This window comes from Pseudorca crassidens, chromosome X (assembly GCF_039906515.1).
Source record: "Pseudorca crassidens isolate mPseCra1 chromosome X, mPseCra1.hap1, whole genome shotgun sequence".
NCBI classification, from domain to species: Eukaryota; Metazoa; Chordata; class Mammalia; order Artiodactyla; family Delphinidae; genus Pseudorca; species Pseudorca crassidens.
In genome coordinates, this window is record NC_090317.1 from 83,366,977 (window position 1) to 83,386,060 (window position 19,084).

The window sequence follows — 19,084 nt, forward strand, 5'->3', positions numbered from 1 at the left end:
GGTGCTCTGAGTTTCCCCAGTGGCCAAAGCTGTGTGATATTGGACCAAGCTATTAATATCTCTTGCCCTCAGTGTAAACAATCTTCTAGAGAGAGCAGTAATTCTCAACTGTACCTCTCATGAGAATCATGAGGGGGGTGCCTGTTTAAAATACCAATTCTCAGGCTCTTAGACCTCCAGAAACTCCAAGTGTGAGACCTTGGAATAACTATTTTTAGTAAGTGGCCCTGGGTGATTTAGATAATCAGCAAAGTTTGGGAAAACACTGCCTTAGAGAAACAGAGCTACTGTTCAAAAGAATTTGCGTTCAGGAGCATCAAATAAGCTAAGATGTTTACTTTGTTAAATAGATATTGTTTCTTCAGAGCAATTTTAGATTTACAGAATAATTGAGAAGTTAGTAAAAGATTTTCCATATATTCCTCACCTATTTTCCCAGTACCTTTTTATTAATATATTATTATGGTGCATTTGTTACAATTAATGAACCAATATTGACATATTATTATTAAGTTCATAGTTTATTCAGATTCCCTTATTTTTTACCTAATGTGCTGATCCTATTTAAGGATACTTCCCTAGATACATTACATTTAGCAGTTATGTCTCCTTAGGCTGTTCTTGACCTGACAATTGCCCAAACTTTTCTTGTTTTTGATTACCTTGACAGTTTTGAGGAGTATTGATTAGGTATTGTGTAGAATGATCATCAATTAGGATTTGATGTTTTTTCTCATGATTATATTATGGGTTTGAGGGAGGAATATCACAGAGGTAATTCCACTTTCAACACATCGGATCATGGGTGAATACTATTAACATGATTTAGGACTGTTGGTATTAATCTTGATCAGCTAGATGAAGAAGGGTTTGCTAGGCTTCTTCATTATTAAGTCACTTTTTTCTTCCCCTTTTTATACTCTTTGGAAGGAAGTCACTCTGCACAGCCCACACTAAAGAAGTGAGGAGTTGTGTTCCCCCACCTTGAGAGTAGAGTATCTGCTTGAATTATTTGGAATTTTGCCATGTGACAGATATGTCTTTCCTCCACATTCATTCATTCATTTATTTAATCATTCATCAATTATTTGTTTATGTGTATGAGAATGAACTCATGGGTATTTGTTTTATACTCTAGGTTAAAATTAATTATTACTTTATTTTTTTTGTTGCTCAAATTGTTCCAGGTTTAGTCATTAGGAGCTCTTTCAGTTGGCTCCTTTGTCCCTCTGACATACATCAATCAATGTGGGATTTGTTTTTTTGATGATCACTCCCTTGTTTTCTGGAATTATAAGATTCTCCAGGTTTGGCTTATATATTTCCTGTTTCAATCTTAGAATCAGATATTTCTTCAATGTTTCCTATCTCCCTTTATTGGAGAATGGTATTAGAAACCAAGATTTGGGCATTAGGTGTACTCATTGCTCTTGGAGTGTTGCTTGCTTTAGGCCCTCTCATTTCTCCTTTATACTTTTGGTTGAATTCTCTAGTGAAACCATCTGTCACTGGTGATTTTTTAAGGTTACTGATCCAGTTTCTTTAATAAACATAAGCCTATTCAGATTATCTATTTTTCTATTGTGAGTTTTGATACTTATCCATCTTTCAAAGATTTGTCCATTTTATCTGAGTTTTAAAATTTGTAGGCATAGAATTGTTGATAGTATTCCTTCTTATCCTTTTAATTTCTGTGGTAACAGTAGTGATGACCCCTCTTTCATTTCGGATAATGGTAATTTATGCCTTTTCTATTTTTCTTAGTTAGCCTGGCTAGTTGTTTATCAATTTTATTGATCTTCTCAAAGAACCAGCTTTTTGTTTTATTGATTTTAGCATATTGCTTTCCAGTTTTCAATTTTATTGGTTCCTGACCCAATTAGAATCCTTTCTTTTCTTCTACTTGTATTAGACTTAAATTGCTCTTCTTTCTCTAGCTTACTAAAGAAAGTTAGTAGACACTTATATTATTGATTTTAGATCGTTCTTTTCTAATATATGTACCTAATGCTATATAAATTTTTCTCAATGCATTGCTTTAATTGCATGCCACAGATTTTGATGTTGCATCTTTGTGTCCATTTTTAGGAAATTATAATTTATCTTGAGAATTTTTCTTTTACTCATGTGTTGCTTAATCTCCAAATATTTTGGGATTTTCTAGCTATCCTATTTCTAAGGATCTCTAGTTTCATTCCATCATGGTCTGAGAACATAGGTTGTATGATTTTTCTTCTTTTCTATTTACTAAATTGTGTTTCATGGCTTATAATGCCATCTGTCTTGGTGAATATTCCATGTGATCTTGAGAAAAATGTGTATTATGCTATTGATGGATGGAATAGTCTGTAAATGTCAATTAGACCAAGTGGATTTGGTAGTGCTGGCCAGGCCAACTTTATCCTTTTTGATTTTCTGTCTGTTTGACTGATTAATTACTGTTAGAAGGGTGTTGAATTCCGGCCTGTAATAGTGGATTTATCCATTTATCCTTTCAGTTTTATCCATTTTTGCTTCATGTATTTTGATCATTTGTTGTTAGGTGCATACATATTTATGATTGTTTTGTCTTGTCATATAATTGATTCCTTTATCATTATGTAGTGCCCCTCATTATCCTGATGTTTCCTTGTTGTGAAGGTTGCTTTGTCTAATACAGCTACTAGATTTTTAAAATAGTGTTAGTATGAAGTATCTTTCTCCATTGCTTTACTTTAAACCCATCTGAATCTTTGTATTTAAAGTGTGTTTCCTGTCAACAACTATTGTTGGGTGTGTTGTTTTATATTTTAAATATAAATCCACTAAGACAAACTAAGTCTTTTTTGCATTTAGAAGAATTATCGTTATGGTTTGATTAATATCTTCCATGTTTCTGTTTTCTACTCTTTGCAATTGCTCTTTGTTTTTTAATTTATCTCCCTACTTTTCTTCCTTTCCTAGTTTTAATTGAACATTTTATGATTCCATTTTATCACTTCTCTTAGCATATCAATTATACTTCTTTTTAAAATAAGTCTGCTTGTGATGCTTGATTTTTATCTTCAGACTGCTTTTTCTTGCCTTTTTGCATGCCTTGTAATTTTTTGTTGAATGCTAGACATGATTTATTGAGTAACTGAGGAAAAAGTCTTTATTGTGAGGTTTTATGTTAATTTGGCCAAGAGTTAGACTGTGTTTAATGTGTGCTGCTACTTTATGTGCCAGATTTTTCAAATTCCTCTAGTATCATTTTGTCTCTCCTGCTGACCTTGGTCATCTACAATAATTTCTCCTTAGATAGAATTTGCATCTTCAAGCTCTTTAAGCTGTAATTCTGTTTTTATACCATTGGTAAGGTGTGCATATTTCAAAATTGTTCTTATTCCCCTTTCTCTAGCATTTCCATAAGCGTAATTTTCATGATTCTTTACTGTGAGAACCTGGTGGGCTTCCTGAAGGTAAAACCCACAAAAATGTGGGAGCCCCACTAATACTGCAGTCCCCAGGGGTTTCTCACTCTCAAGCTAGTCCATACTCAGCCTCTAGCATTTGTTATTATAAATAATTAAGCCTTCCTACCAGTTTTTTGCTCTAACAGATGAACAGGTATTCTGTTGCAGGTAAACAGTTATGTGATTTTCTGTATTCACCTGCCTCTCCACATTTCAGGGAGGTAATTTTCCCTGTGAACTCAATTCTCTGACGGGTCCAAGAAAAGTAGCTGATATTCAGGTTGTTCAAATTTTTTTGTCATAAGGATGGTAGTGATGACTTCAAATCTCTTTACATGTTAGAGTTAAAACCAGAAGTCTAATACTTTCTTTAAAGGTAGTGGATTTATTAACTTCTGGTTTATGAGGGATGGAGAATAAACAATTATTAAACAAAAATCCTAGATACGTACATACATTAACCTTTGAAATAAATGAAACTGGAATATTTCAAATATTGGTATTTCTTGTCTTTTCCTCAATATTTCCTATGGAATATCCTCCAAATTATACTGTTTTGTTCTAAATATGGCCTGAATCATCACACACACACACACACACACACACACACACACACAGAATGCACACAGAATTTCCTACATATATTTCTCACTTAATCCTCTCATAAAAGTGCTAATTTAAAAAAAAATAATTACGTAGCATAGATGACAAAGGCCCACTAAAATGTGATACATTTCTACATTTTATTTTACAGGATTATATGAGAGACTTCAAAGTCTAACCTTCAAAGAGTTAGCTTTCTTTTGTGAAAATCTTCACATTTCTAGTTAATATTTTAATAAAATATTGCACATAATTTTTATGGAGGAAACTCCACTGTTTTACATAAAGGTAGTTTTAATTTAGGAGAATTAAATAGTGTCTTGTCTTTTAGAAAAATTAGTCTAGTTGCCAAGACAGTAGGTAGGGTGCTAATATGTAACCTATAGGTAATATTCACTCAATGCACAGCTTTCTGAGGCACTAGGATTATAGTTGTGAAGAAGATTAGCACAATCCTTCCTCTCAGGGAGCTTATGCTTTAGGAAGACAATTATATGATATAGTGTGATGAAAGCTATAGTATTATGGTTCAGTGATATATATATATAATTACATATATATTACATATTACATAGATACATACACACACACACACACACATATATATCTCCAGAAATGAAAGAAGTTCATTCCAATTCCAAGAAATGAAAGAAGTTCGTTCAGTGTGGCAGGATTATATTCGAAGGGCAAGAAGTAGAAACTGGAGGGCTTCCCTGGTGGCATAGTGATTGAGAGTCTACCTGCCGATGCAGGGAACACGGGTTTGTGCCCCGGTCTGGGAAGATCCCACATGCCACGGAGCGGCTGGGCCCGTGAGCCATGGCCGCTGAGCCTGCGCGTCCGGAGCCTGTGCTCCGCAACGGGAGAGGCCACAACAGTGAGAGGTCCGCGTACTGCAAAAAAAAAAAAAAAAAAAAAAAAAGAAGTAGAATCTGGAGACATAAGAAATTTGAACTTTATTCCAAGACTAACAGGAAGAAACTGAAGGAGGCTGGCTAATCAGGGCTAATCAGTGACCAAAGCAGATTTATGCTTCAGTAAGGTAATTCTAACTGCTTTGTGAAAATAAATGAATTGCAAGGAGAATTTGGAGTCAGTGACACAGGTTAAGAATGTATAGTAGGAATCCAGCCTAAGGAAAATAGTACATTGACTCAAGAATATGGCATTAAGCATGAAGAATTATGGACACTTTCTAGAAATGGTTATGATGTTAAGTAACAGAACATGGTGATGACTGACTGTGTGGGTAGATGGAGAGGAAGTCAGGCAATGGTAATGTACAGATTTTTGGCTTGGTCAACTGGGAGACATAATTAATATACATTAAATAAAATAAAAATATTTGAGTAGGACACGTTCATTTTGCACATGCTAATTTGAGGTATCTGTGGAACATCTGGGCTTAGATAAATGACACTGGCAAGGCAAAACAAAAATGTATTAATTCAAAGAACTCATTAGTTCAAAAAGTTAAGTTGGTAAAAATATTCAGAATTACAGAAAAATTGGGTAAACTTGTATACAGATATTCTCAATATATATATCATAGAATCATTCCATTATGTCAGTACTGGTATTTATTCAAGCTCATTTGATGGAGCCTAAAATCTTTTCAGCTAATCTAACAAATAAAGTTAAATGTATTTTGGCTCCAAATTTTTATTCTTTCACTCTTTATGTTTGTACACACGATCATATTTGTTTCTGAACATTCCAGGACAAAAAGTACAAACTATTGACTTCAGGTACTCGCTAAAATCTGCATTGTAACAGATGGTAGAAATGTGGCCTATTCTAAAGAATTAATGTATGTTAAAATGATAATGTTGAAAAGTAGAAAATATTAAAGAATTACATATTTTAACTGGTAAAAATAATATATGCAAAAGAATCTATTGGACATTAGTTGATAATAATTAAATGGGTAGAAGTTTAGTAAACACTGAGCTTTCATTTAAATGAAATTTGATTAATTCAGCAGTCATTTATCTTGGCTAAAATCTAAGATGCTAAATATGTCTACTTTATTCATCTTTAACCAGGAGCCTGGGAAAGCCCAGAATGCTACAATCTTCTAACAAAGGAAAGAGGTAACTATTAATCTGAATACTTAAAACAGGAAAACAGTTATGTTTCTTTGGTTTATTTATATAGTAAACATCCTGAGATATTCCCTAAGATTAGAATGTAGATTATAGAACAGCCAGGTGTCTTGGCCATACATTCCAAGGTTATACAGAGTAGGATGAAAATGGAGTTTTTCTGAACATGCTTTAGTTAATAATATTTTATGTAATAATTTTATTTCAATATACCACTTAGAACACACTTGTAAACAATTCTCTCTCATTACATTTAAACAAGAAGCACTGCTATTTCCGAAAATTAAAAAACATCACAATAAAAATCAGGTCTTGGGCTTCCCTGGTGGCGCAGTGGTTGAGAGTCTGCCTGCCAGTGCAGGGGACACGGGTTCGTGCCCCGGTCCGGGAAAATCCCACATGCCGCGGAGCGGCTGGGCCCGTGAGCCATGGCCTCGGAGCCTGCGTGTCCGGAGCCTGTGCTCCGCAACGGGAGAGGCCACGACAGTGAGAGGCCCGCGTACCGCAAAAAAAAAAAAAAAAAAAAATCAGGTCTTCCAGTTTAAGGAATCGTTGTATTGTTACACAAAGAGAATGATTTTGCCAGAATCTTTGCTCACATCTTCAAGACCACATTTTCCTTAAATGTAATGTAGCATATGAAAATTTCAAGTGAAAAGGAACTTACATACATCTTATTAATATCATCTACAGATTTAGGGAAGACTTACTTTGTCAAACACTATATTCCATAAAAAAAGGAAAAAAGGACTAGAAAGATGTGTAAAAAGTATCAATAGTTTATCAAAATTATTTCCAAAAAATATGAATTGGATATTTAAATACATTAACAGATATATTCAGAAAAATAGGCAAAGTGTTCATTGTTATTCAGCATTTAACCAAAACTTTGGAAAAATTCTAATCAAAACACCAAATAAACACAATTTCACAAATGGTCTTGAAGATATGGATTTGAATCAAAGAATGTAAAAAAAGGTAAAAGAAATTGTGAAAAAAAGAGTTAATATTGACATGTGTCAAAACCAAATAATATACTGTAATAGGAGAAAAAGGGGCTTTAGAGTCATTCAGATTCATACAAATCTCTACACAGAAATATATATGTATATATATATGGAAACTTTAAAAACCTAAATGGAGGGAATATGCCATGTTTAAGGATTAGAAGACTTGATATTGAATCCCAAATAAAATCCAAGCACTTTTGTTGTGAAAATTGACAAGCTGATTCTAAGTGCATATGAAAAGGCAAAGGGCCCATAATGGTGAAGATAATCTTAAAGAAGAACAAAGGGGGAAATTTACACTACCGAATATTAAAGCTTATTATAAAACTAAACTATGTAAGACTATGTAGTACTGGTGCAAGGACAAACACAGATGGAACAAAATAGCACAGAAACAGACTCAAACATTTATAGACACAATATATGCGACAAAATGGGCACTGCAGAACAATGATGACAGGGTAGTGTTTTTAATAAATGAGTCAGAGTAAACTGGATATCCAAATGGAGAAAAACTGAATATTGTTGCAGCTTACCTTAGGCCATTTGCAAAAATTAATTCCAGGTAGATTATGGATATAAATGTGATAAGAAAAAAAAGTTTTTAGAAAGTAGTAACATAGAATATCTTCATAATCTTGCCGTATGCAACAGTGTTATTAAGGACAAAAAGCACAAAGCAAAACACTGTAAAACTGGACTACATTAAAATTAAAACTTCTCTTCATCTAAAGACATTATTTACAAGACAGAAAAGAGAAGGATAATATCTTTGCCATATATTCAACCAATAAGTGCTTTTGTCTTGAACATATAAAGAACTCCTAAAAATCAGTAAGAAAAAAAGACAAAACACTCACTTAAATAAGCACAAGACTGGAACAGGTACTTTCAAAAGAAGATGTCCAAATATCCAATAAAATATTTCAAGCTCATTAGTCATCAGAGAGATGCAAATTTAAGAACAAAATGAAGTACTACTAGACAACCAATCAGAATGGCTAATGTTTTTTTTAAGTTGAAAATACCAGTGGTTGTCAAGGAATGAAGCAACTGGAACTCTTACACACTATGTTTATAAACTATTTTGGGAAACTAATGAATTTTAAACACATGCTATCATATGATCTTACCATTCTACTCCTACGTATTTAACTAACAGAAATCTATATGCAAGTGCACTGAAATATATACACAAGAATAGCATTATTTGAAGTAGCCAAAATCTAGAAACAATCCAAATGCCCATCAACTTTTGGATGCATAGCATGTGATTCTATATAGAAAATAAAATGAACTGCTACACTGAATAACACGAATGAATCTCACAAACATAATGTTGAGCAAATGAATTCAGGCACAGAATAATATTTACTATATAGTTCAATTTATATAAATTTATAAAATAGGCAAATAATCTATAATATTAGAAGAATCTATAATATTAGAATATTAGAAGAATATTAGTAATCTATAATATCAGAACAACTATATGTATAATATAGTGGTTATCATTGGGGAAAAGTGGGAACTTTGAAAGGGAGAGGATCTAAGAGGCGTAGCTGAGGAGCTGGTAGGATTCTGTTTCTTGAGCATGGTGGTGTTTACATAGTTCTTTTTTTCATGTTTGTGAAAATTCATCAAGCTATACATTCATATTTGGGTGCTTTTCTGCACATGTTATACTTCAATAAACATATTTAAATATACATCCTATAAATGAAAAAATATATGAAATGCTATGTGGTTGCTTGAAATAAAATAGAACAAGAAATAATAAAAACATATAGTTTCAAAAATGTTTACATATAGGCAGTATACTGAAAAGAATAATCAACAAACTCCAAATAAGTAAAAGGATCTGGTTCAAATAGCCATTGTAAGGGGAAAAAGAACTCCTTTACATAGTATTTCTTGTGGAAAGCACCATCTACTAAGAATGTCAAGTAAAATAATAAACATCTAATTTGACTATATTTTGGCATTTCATATGAGGGTCTAAATTAAGGAAACTGCTCTCTTCATTGGTTGCTTTGTATTCTGGATGATTCTTTATGCAACTAGTATTAAAGAGACAATCATTAAATTCTGTACTACTGTCTATTTTATGGCTTTATATTGTTATCTGTAACTGGAAAATACAGAAAATAGTATTGTACAAAAAGTGTGGCTGAGGGAGATCAGCTCGGTGTTTTGTGACCACCTGGAGGGGTGGGATAGGGAGGGTGGGAGGGAGGGAGACACAAGAGGGAAGAGATATGGGAACATATGTATATGTATAACTGATTCACTTTGTTATAAAGCAGAAACTAACACACCATTGTAAAGCAATTATACCCCAATAAAGATGTTAAAAAAAAAAGTGTGGCTGAAATATCTATCCAGGCATTGTTGATCAAAGACTTTTAAGAAAGTAAAAAACACGTGACTCAATTGTAAAAATGTTCTTTCGTTTTTTTTCTAACCATAGTGTATCATATTTTTCAACCTTTGCAAGTAAATTTCAATGCTCTTTATTACTACCATTATTATGGTATGGAAAGTTAGTTCAATGTTAGCTGCAAACCCATGTTATATTTCACCTTTATGAAATATTTTTGTTGTGGTTGCAACAGAATATATTATGAATCATAGTCAGAAATGTCTTCCAAATAAATATTATGAAGTATTATTATATTTAAGGACTGTGTATATTTTGTATTTGGATTCCTATGTTTTAAGTTCTATAAAATGCCCTTCATAAAAATAAAATACTAGTTAGTCAATTTTTTTAAGTCTAAATTAATGACAATGTTTTAGATGGAGTTTTAAAAAATAGGCTTCTATATGTTCATAAAACATGTAAGATTATATTCAGCAGAAAACTTGATAAATATAAATGGATAATTTTAAATGATAGACTCAAATAGCTTTTTTTCCCTATGATGTTGATCTTAGCTACAAGATTACTTACTGTCTTACTCCTCAACTTTTCCAAGAGCTCTATCACTGATCTATGAAAGCGAGGAAGCCAGCCTAACTTTTTCCATTTTCAAAGCAGCCATAATTCTAAATATTTATCCTAACAGATCTCTAAGTTTTATTGCTGCCAACATACAAAGATGGTTGAGACATACTCAAATAATGTTGGAAAACATGCCCTGTGTGAAAAAACTAATTTAGTCAAAACAATTTTTAAATGGAGATAAAATACTAAATATTGACACTTGCTTTTTAACAATTATGAGGCTTGTTAAAATTTAACATAATTTTAACAATTATGATTCTGATTGAATCATTGTTAAAGTTATAACTAAATAATTAATAACTAGTGCCAGGAAGCCACAAAATATGTGAATTTAAGGGGAAAATGCTAAATCTTGTTAGAAGTAGCAAGTGTTAAGGTTTGACTGTAGTACGTGTCACCTAACTGATGCAGGTACTTTTGACAGTAAAGGACTCGGTGTGGCATCACTAAAGTTGGAACCAGCCTGGGATGAACTGCTGCTGCTACATTCACTGGACTTTCCAGGGTTCCAGGGTTCTCTGTTCTGGCCAATTTCCAAGCAGACAGGTGGCCAGTTTCCTTCTGTCATGTGAACCAAATCTCACCCTGAAGGTAACTTCCCACTCCACATTGTTAACAGAAGAGGGAGGTTAATTCTGTTTAAAATAAATGGCATTCTTTTACAATTATGCTATAAGCAGAATATCTGAAACCTTGTTTTTTTTGTTAACTTTCCTGGTTTTTCTACGTCTTAGACACAAAATTGATTATCATAAGAAAGTTTTATTTTGCTATTCTGTAACAGAAAGTGTTAAGCTGCTGTCTCTTACCTAGAAATCAAACTGCATGCTTGCTTGTTTACTTGGACACTTCCACCCCCAATCCAGAGCACTGGTGAACTTTTAGGTTCCTTCATGTTAAAGTCTAACTCTCAGCCTCATATGTTGCATGAAATTAATTACCATATCCTTCGTTCCAGCTAGTGTATCTATAGGAGAAAGTAAATTTTGCGATTATGTCGTATAATAGGAAAATAAATTTCACATACAAAAAGCGTAGGCTTTAATATTTTTTCTCATTGATAAAATGACAAAGTATAAAATCTCTAGAATCACTTCTACACATCTCAAATCAAAGACTGTAATCTAGAAATGAATCAAAATAAAGCCTACTTCATACTTGATTTTCATATTTTTTGCTATACTTTATCAAATCTAAGATACCTGTCAAAATTATAGTTTAGAATAATTTTGTTCTAATGTTCATACATTAAATGAAATATTATAATGAAATAAATATTTGATGATATTCTGTAAATTGATTTACCCTTATCAAAATTATGTCCACTCACAGAAAATAACTTTTACTCTAGTAAAATCTATAAAGTACCTCTTAGAATTCTGCAATACATTGGTTTTAATAGTTTCCCATCTAGATGATGTCTTTGAACATAAGGATAATACCTGTCACATAAGTGGTACATAAGAGGTAAAACACTGGTTAATGGATTAATGAAGTATACCTAGGTGTAATACCTGAGACTGCTTCACAGATTACATGCTCAGTACATAACGGCTGATTGGTACCTTGGTAAATAAGTATAAAGGATGGTATTAAGGGACTCAGAGATTGTTGGTGCTATTAGATCACTGTATGCTTCCTTTTAAAATACTGTTAGGATGTTTTCTTTAGAAAAATTGACAATTAAGGGTTTTATATATTTTTAAATGTCAGCAATTAATAAGAATGAAAAATTATTTTAGTTGACAATGTAGGATTTCTATCAAATTTACCATTAAATACAGCATAATTCCTGGAGAGTTATTCATGCTCCTTCTTTAATTTTTCACTTTTTTTTCTTCCACTCCTTCTAGGGTTATCTCTTTTAGTGGACAGGGGAATTATAAAATGGAGAGACTATAATAGGGGTTCTCATGACTAGGTTTTTATGCCACCACTTGCCTCACAATTTTCTCTAGTGACAGAAGTGACTCTGGCTAAGGAGCCAAAAGCCAATTTCACACAGATCTCCAGGGATATTGGACTTTGACGATTCTATTCCTGCCTGCTCCTGCCTGCCTTCTCATATGTCTCCTGGATAAGAACATAAAGAGAAAAATAAACTTAATAATCTACCCATAATTAACTCCTGCTACTCAGTATTGATTTATATTAATTATACTACTTGGTAAAAATGCCAAGGCCAATATATTTTGAACTTATGATCAACATGGTCAACAGAGTATCCGGAAGGAAACTTCTTTTTAAGCCTTCGTGTTATTATGCTTCCAATTGGCAAGATTTTTAAATAAACCAACGACTGAGGAGAAGCAGAAAGGAAATAGGATTAAATTAAAACATGTACAATTATTCAAAAGGAGTGATGGCAATTTTAAACCACCATCAACAGAAGTTTAACTTCGTACCTTGAAAGTATAAAAAGTTTCACCATTTTTCTGGAAAATGGAGTTGAAAGAGGAATAATTTGAACAAATTTGTTCAATGAAATCCTGTGAATCCATGAGATAAGTAACATTTGTCCTTTGAAAATTCAAGCAATGAGTAGAAAAAAATATAGTTAATGATTTTTTATTGGACGGAAGCTGGTTTAAAGAATTCAAGAAAGAAGTCACAGTATAAATTCTCTTCATGTTTAAGTAATTTATTTGATGTTCGCTACTTGTGTGTTCATTTCAATCCTCGACGCACGTTAACTGCCAGACATGAAAAACAGTGCTCAATCTAAGAGGCCTTAATGAGTGACAATATTTTTGAAATGTGCTTTATGAATACAAATATTTCCAAAGCAAAGACAGAAAACAATTGAATGTGTAGACACAATGAAATTCTGAGCATTTCTCTGATTTACAAAAGTATGCCTAGTTTTTGTTTATCACTAAATGAATAAAACCACTTTAAAAATATATGTGTGTGTATGTGTGTGTATACCCCCATACACACAGTACATAAACATTTCAAAGTGACAAGTTTTTAGTGCACTGCCAAAGAGCTACAATAACTGTCATCCATAGGCATTCACATGCAAACACTACTGGGCTAGTACACTACAGCAAACACGAGTTTTAGCTGAACTCCTTGGCAAAAACTCTTAAAAAATGGAAATAATAAAACAGAAATCTACTTCTCATCTGAACAATATAGAAAATAATGTCTTTTGCCATCTGAGTCATATATACACACAGTATTATCTAAGCTCAGAAAATAACTTCTTACTATACACACAACTGCAATGTACACTCAGCAAATGTTATCATTGGAAGAAAATGGGCTATGAGGAGATCTGAGGAATAGTAGCAGGAAGAGATCTATCCATTAAAAAATAAAAAGTAAGGCATGGTAAGGGCTGGAATGCACATACATGGGAGTGGACTGGGGAGAAAGTAAACAGAAAGTAACAGAAACCAATTAAAGTGGAAAACAGCAGCTAGTTATGACACAGGGATAAATCATGAAAGTTGGATGGGTGGGAAGTGAGAGGTGAAAATAATTTATCTTCTTTGTTTTAAGTTATTGATATATATAGAACTGTCAGTCACTAGCCAAAGTCCATTTAGAATGTGCATTTGCTAAAATGCCATGAGCCACAGAACAAACTTTGCCAAAACTACCACATAGGGTTGCTCTGAACAACAGTTGTGAAGATGTTCCACAAAATTCAAAATGCTACACTCATATAAGACAGACATTTCACACAATATTCAGCTTCAATCTTTCCTTCCAACTCTGAGAAAATGCAAACAATGAGCTCTCCAGACCACAGAGAGTAGGAAACCTTCTCTACTCCATTATCAGTTTCTTGCAACAGCAGACTCTGCAGTTACAGCAAAGTCTAACTCTGGAATCAGAGCAAAGATGGTGACAAATTGGTCTAATGAACAGGGATGCAGATATACCTGTGAGCAATATTTCCACTCCTGGCATTAGCCACAGAAATTCCTGGGGGGAAATAATTCAGTGGAGGGAATAAAGAGATTCCCTATCTTGCTACACCCTAACTCTCACAAACCTTGTCTGGACATGAACAGGATTAAATTATCCCAATTTCTTCTTTACAGTAGGAAGGATTGAGATGGTAAAAGGATTACATAAATTCATCAAAATATGTCAAAGCACATAGTATTTTTCTTTACATATTAAAAACTGGAAAAGATTAAAAGTCTCAGGTGTGTTAGCTATGTGTGTGCATTGCTATGATCCTTTGACAGCTAAGAAACTGAGGCTTAGTGAAATTAATTTATTCAAGGCCACTTATCCAACATGAATTTGACCATGGGTCTGTTTCATGTCAAAGTCCTGGCTGACAATTTCTACAACAGCAAAGCCTCCCATCATTAAAAGAGGTGTGGAAGATAAATGGGGAGCAGAGTCAAAACATTTTTTGCTACTTTTTTCTTTTCTTGTTAGTTCTACCTTTAAGAAACTATTTTGGCATTGAATAATATTTCTAACAAACTTTTATACATGCCTTCAACAGCATTTCTTCCTCCATTAATAGTAACTCTACAAGAACAATTCATGATATCAGAAGCACAGGTAATCATGAATTAATGCACCAATCACCAGCAGCTGCAAATATCACAAGAGAGAAAACCAGACATTATGTGCCACCTGCTAAAAGAACACAACACGACATATGAAACATTCCTATCCCCAAAATCATATTTCCATTCTGATCAAGTCTCTAGATCCAACTACCAAATTAAGGAAACAGAGGGTAGGGGAACTTAACACCACAGGGATGTAATTATCAAAACTTAAGACTGTGGCAAATGCTACATGTGAAACAACTTCCTTTCTTCAATGAATAAAATTGCAAGAAAAAAGACAACAGGGTAACATACAGATTAAAAAGACAGTTAAGAGGCTTACTGGGATTCTAATTGTTAAAAATATTAAAACAAATAGCATTTATGAGACAATTATAAGTTGGAACCCTGACAGTATCAAAGAACTACTGTTAACTTTAAGTATGATAATGGAACTGAAGATTTTTCCAAAAGAGCCCATGCTTTATAGAAACATATACTGCATATTTATGGTTGAAATGATGTGATATCTGGTATTTATTTCAAAATAATACTGGGAGAGAGTGAGAATGGAGATTATATAAACAAAAATGTACATGAATTGACAATAGCTGAAGTTGGGTGTCATATACATGAATGCTCATTCTACTATTATGTGTAGTTTATGCATGTTTGAAGAAAAGCACATGCAACATCACTGAAAAATGTCCTAATTTTTTTCAAGGAAAGAAGCATATTATCAAGGAATCATACAGTTGAAAAGACCTTAGAAACAATCTATTCAAACCACCTCATTTTATAAATAAGGAAATTAAGGCTCAGATAGGATAAGTGACTTGCTCAGGGTCACACAACCTGTCAGTTCCAGACTCAAGATCAGAATTTAAATCTCCAAACTTGTAGCCCAGGGCTCTGTTCTTTTTCAAACCTATAAGAAATAACTGCATTTAAACATTTAGTCCAGAATACTCTTAAAATTGAGTGTCATCAATAAAAGTAAGCCATGTGGCAAGGAATGAATAGAGTTTAGTTCATACCAAAAATGAGCTGCCAGTCACTGTGATAAGATCTGTTTCTTTCTGAGACCCATGGTTTCCTGCAGGATTGGAGAATGCAAACTGGGTTTCTTCCTCCTGTCCAAAGAAGTCAGAGTCAGGATGTACGTTCCATTCCGTTTTGGTTGGCGGCAGTAGTTCCGAGACATTGTTTTCACAAAGGGTGCTTGAAGGAGTCAGAGCATCTGTGTCTACTGTTAGCTTACTGCTGGGGGTCAAAGCTTGGGGCTCTTGACTCGAGGTTTTCACAGCCAAAGAGCTCAGAGATCCCAACGGCCCCGCACTTACACTTGAGACATCATCTGTATCTAAGGGACTCTGCTGAAAACCAGCGGCTGTCGTTCCAAAGAAGAGTGAGGTATCCAGACTTTGAGGAAGGTCACTGGTGGCCATCAAGGTCTGAGGGTCCACCGCCTGCCCTAAGGAATTATTATTATTATTAACAGGGAGTTTCCCTGCCAGAGTTGAGTTCACAGAAGCCACATCAATAGTCAAGATCCCAGAGTTCACCAATGCGGTGTCCAATACTGCAGCAGAACTATTACTGGGCACATCAGAGAAGAGAGACACAAGCTCTGCATCACTGAGGTCATTCTGCCCCTGGGTGGTAAGTTCACTGCTGGGCGTAAGAGAATTTGCAGCTCCTAGCTGAGCTAAGAGATCCTGGCGCAGGTTGTGCCTTTTGGCCATGTGGGTCTTCATGCTGTGCTTGGATGTGAAGAGTTTATTACAAGTGGAGACTGGGCATCGGCTTTTCCAAGTGTCCACATCCTGCAAGTGTTTCTTGGAGTGAATGTAGAGACTACTGCGAGCAGAGAACCTGGCACAGCAGCCTTCCACGGGGCACACAAAAGGCTTTGTGCCCAGGTGGGTTATGCTGTGGCCTTTCAGATGTTCGGCCCTCGTGAAAGATTTCCCACAGCCTTCTACAGGACACATGAACCTCCGGTCATCGTCGTGCTTCCTTTTGTGCCTAAGGAGTTTGGACATGCTGGTGAAGTTCCAGCCACAGCCCTCAAAGTCACAAAGGAAAGGTCTCTCACCAGTGTGGCTCCGAAGGTGAATTTTCAACCTACAAGCCTTGTCGTACTGTTTGCTGCAGCCAGGAAAGGAGCAGGAAAAGAGTTCCTGTTCCCTGAAGTGGGCGCGGTTATGGGAAAACAGGGCACTCACTGTGATAAACGTCTTCTTGCAGCCCGAAAATGCGCACTGGTAGGGTCTCTCAGGCTCGAAGTGGCTGCGCTGGTGGGCGCTGAGTTTGGCCTGCGTGGGGAAGGTCTCCTCACACACCTCGCATTTGAATGAGTTCTCCTGCTCATGGCCCTTCATGTGTGCTTTGAGGTTATACACCGTGGTGAAGCTCTTGCCACAGCCCTCTGCCGGGCAGCCAAAGGGCCTCAGTTTGTCGTGTGACTGCAGGTGCCTCTTGAGCTTGTACGAGGTGGTGAAGGTCCAGCCGCAACCGCCCAGGGGGCACTTGAAGGGCCGCTGGCCCTGGCTGCTGCTGTGCGTCAGCAGGTGCACCTTCAGTTGGTGCTTCTTGGCAAAGGTTTGTCCGCACTGCGCCTCAGGACACAGGTACAGCACCACGCCCTGGCCCGGGCCTAGCGGCCCGCGGGGACTCTCAGCAGCAACCGGGCCCTCCGCCTCCTCCTCGGGCGCTGGGGCGGGCGCGGGTTCGGCCCGCTCGGCCAGCAGGAGGTCGGGCAGCAGCTCGGGACAGTCCCCAGGCTGCGCGGCGTGCGGGATCCCCGCTTGCGGGGCGATCAGACCCCCGGGCTGCGGGGCAGGGGCGACCCCAGGCGCCCAGGCTGGCGGCGGGGGCGTGGCCAGGGTGAGGAAGCCGTTCTCGAAGCGCAACAGCAGGTTTTGTTTGTGAATGGTGACGGTGCCCGCGAAGGCCGCGGCGGGGCCCAGGACTGGGGCGGGAATCGGGGCCAGGGCCGGGACTGGGGCGCGGATAGCGGACAGGGAGCTGGGGCCCAGCGCAGGGCGGCCCTCGGGGTTCGCGCCGCTTTCGTGCCCATGGAACCGTGGGCCCAGCCCAGCCTCCTCCCTCCATAGGGGCCCTGCGGCCTGGCTGGCGCCCGTGGAATCTACGTCTCCACCCACCGGGTCCAGCAGCACCAGGAAGAAGTCATCGCCATCGCCGCCGCCGCTGCTGCCGCCGCCGCCGCCGCCGCCGCCGCCGCCGCAGCCAGCGTGATCGGGCCTCGGCACCAACGGGCTAGGGCCCGGGCCCGGGGAGGCCGCGCGGGCCACCTCACGCTGCCGCCCGGGCCCGCCATCTTGGGGGCCCCGGAGCAGCAGGAGGCGGCGCGCGGGGGCCTGGCCGGCCCGCGGGTCAGGACCTCCGTGGATCCGGCCGCCGCCCCCGGGGCTGCCAGCGCCGCCGCCCTGTCGCGACCCGCGAGCCGGGAGCAGCCTCGGGATTTCCATCTCCGCGTCCATGAGGCTCCGCTGGAACCAGAATCGCGGAGGAGGCGCGACCCCGCCCCCTGCCGCGGGCCCGAACACGTTCCTGAAAGGAAAAAAAAAAAAAAAATGTGCAATGCGCAGAAACTGGCCCTATCAGATATTAAAACGTGTTTAACGCCACCGTGATTTAAATATTCTGGTACTGGGTGTCTAGAACAGAATAGAAAGCCCAGGGGCAGAGCCTCGTATACATAAATAAGTTCCACAGTTAATATTAGTAGGAAATCAAGGAGGTTTTCCCAGATACAGGGGAAATGGTGCTGGAATGAATACCTTAGCTATCTATCTGCTAAATGCAACATAAATCGGTACCTCACTACCGATTTATGTACCAAAATAAACACACCCCCAGCCCCTCCCAGTGCTAAACATGGTGGTTAGCACTTATCCTGTATTAAACATTGTTTACTGGATGGATGGCTGGATTAATGGATGACAGAAAATTCCTGAGAGAATATGCTATGTGTCAAGATTAAACAACCATAGTGCCACCAATTCCTACTGAAAAGGTTGTCTTTTAAAAAAATTTCCTGGAAAGCTTCCATATCCAGAACTGTCTTGAGCAATGTCTTTAGGAAAATTTGTCGCATAGTTAAATTTTTTGTCCTGCTGGTGCAGAGACTAGATTGAGTAAGAGGTGGGGCCGAAGCAGATTAGCACTGTTCAGCCTAGAAATGCAAAGCCTGGAGGATGAAACAATTTATATTGAAATCTGGAGAACCCAACCCACTCCTGGGTTCTCCCTATAAGGTACACAACCTAAACCAACTCTGCTCTTCCACCATTGGTTGCACCATGGTAAATTTTATGTCCAATCTCACAGCATGATGAGGACATTCTTCAGCTTACTCTAGATTCTCCAGCAC

The 19,084-nt window shown here is 37.2% G+C and overlaps 1 protein-coding gene across 1 annotated transcript; it reads right to left on the reverse strand.

The window, feature by feature from the left end:
- Positions 1-12,775: 12,775 nt before the first annotated feature.
- On the reverse strand, positions 12,776-18,280 carry ZXDB (zinc finger X-linked duplicated B). Its single transcript, XM_067724692.1, has one exon. The coding sequence runs from the start codon at positions 18,189-18,191 to the stop codon at positions 15,717-15,719; it is 2,475 nt and encodes an 824-aa protein (XP_067580793.1). The 5' UTR covers positions 18,192-18,280; the 3' UTR covers positions 12,776-15,716.
- Between the last annotated feature and the right edge of the window lie 804 nt (positions 18,281-19,084).

Bases quoted from the DNA above. Each gene is read 5' to 3' on its own strand.
- ZXDB (XM_067724692.1), bottom strand. From the start codon at position 18,191: ATGGACGCGGAGATGGAAATCCCGAGGCTGCTCCCGGCTCGCGGGTCG.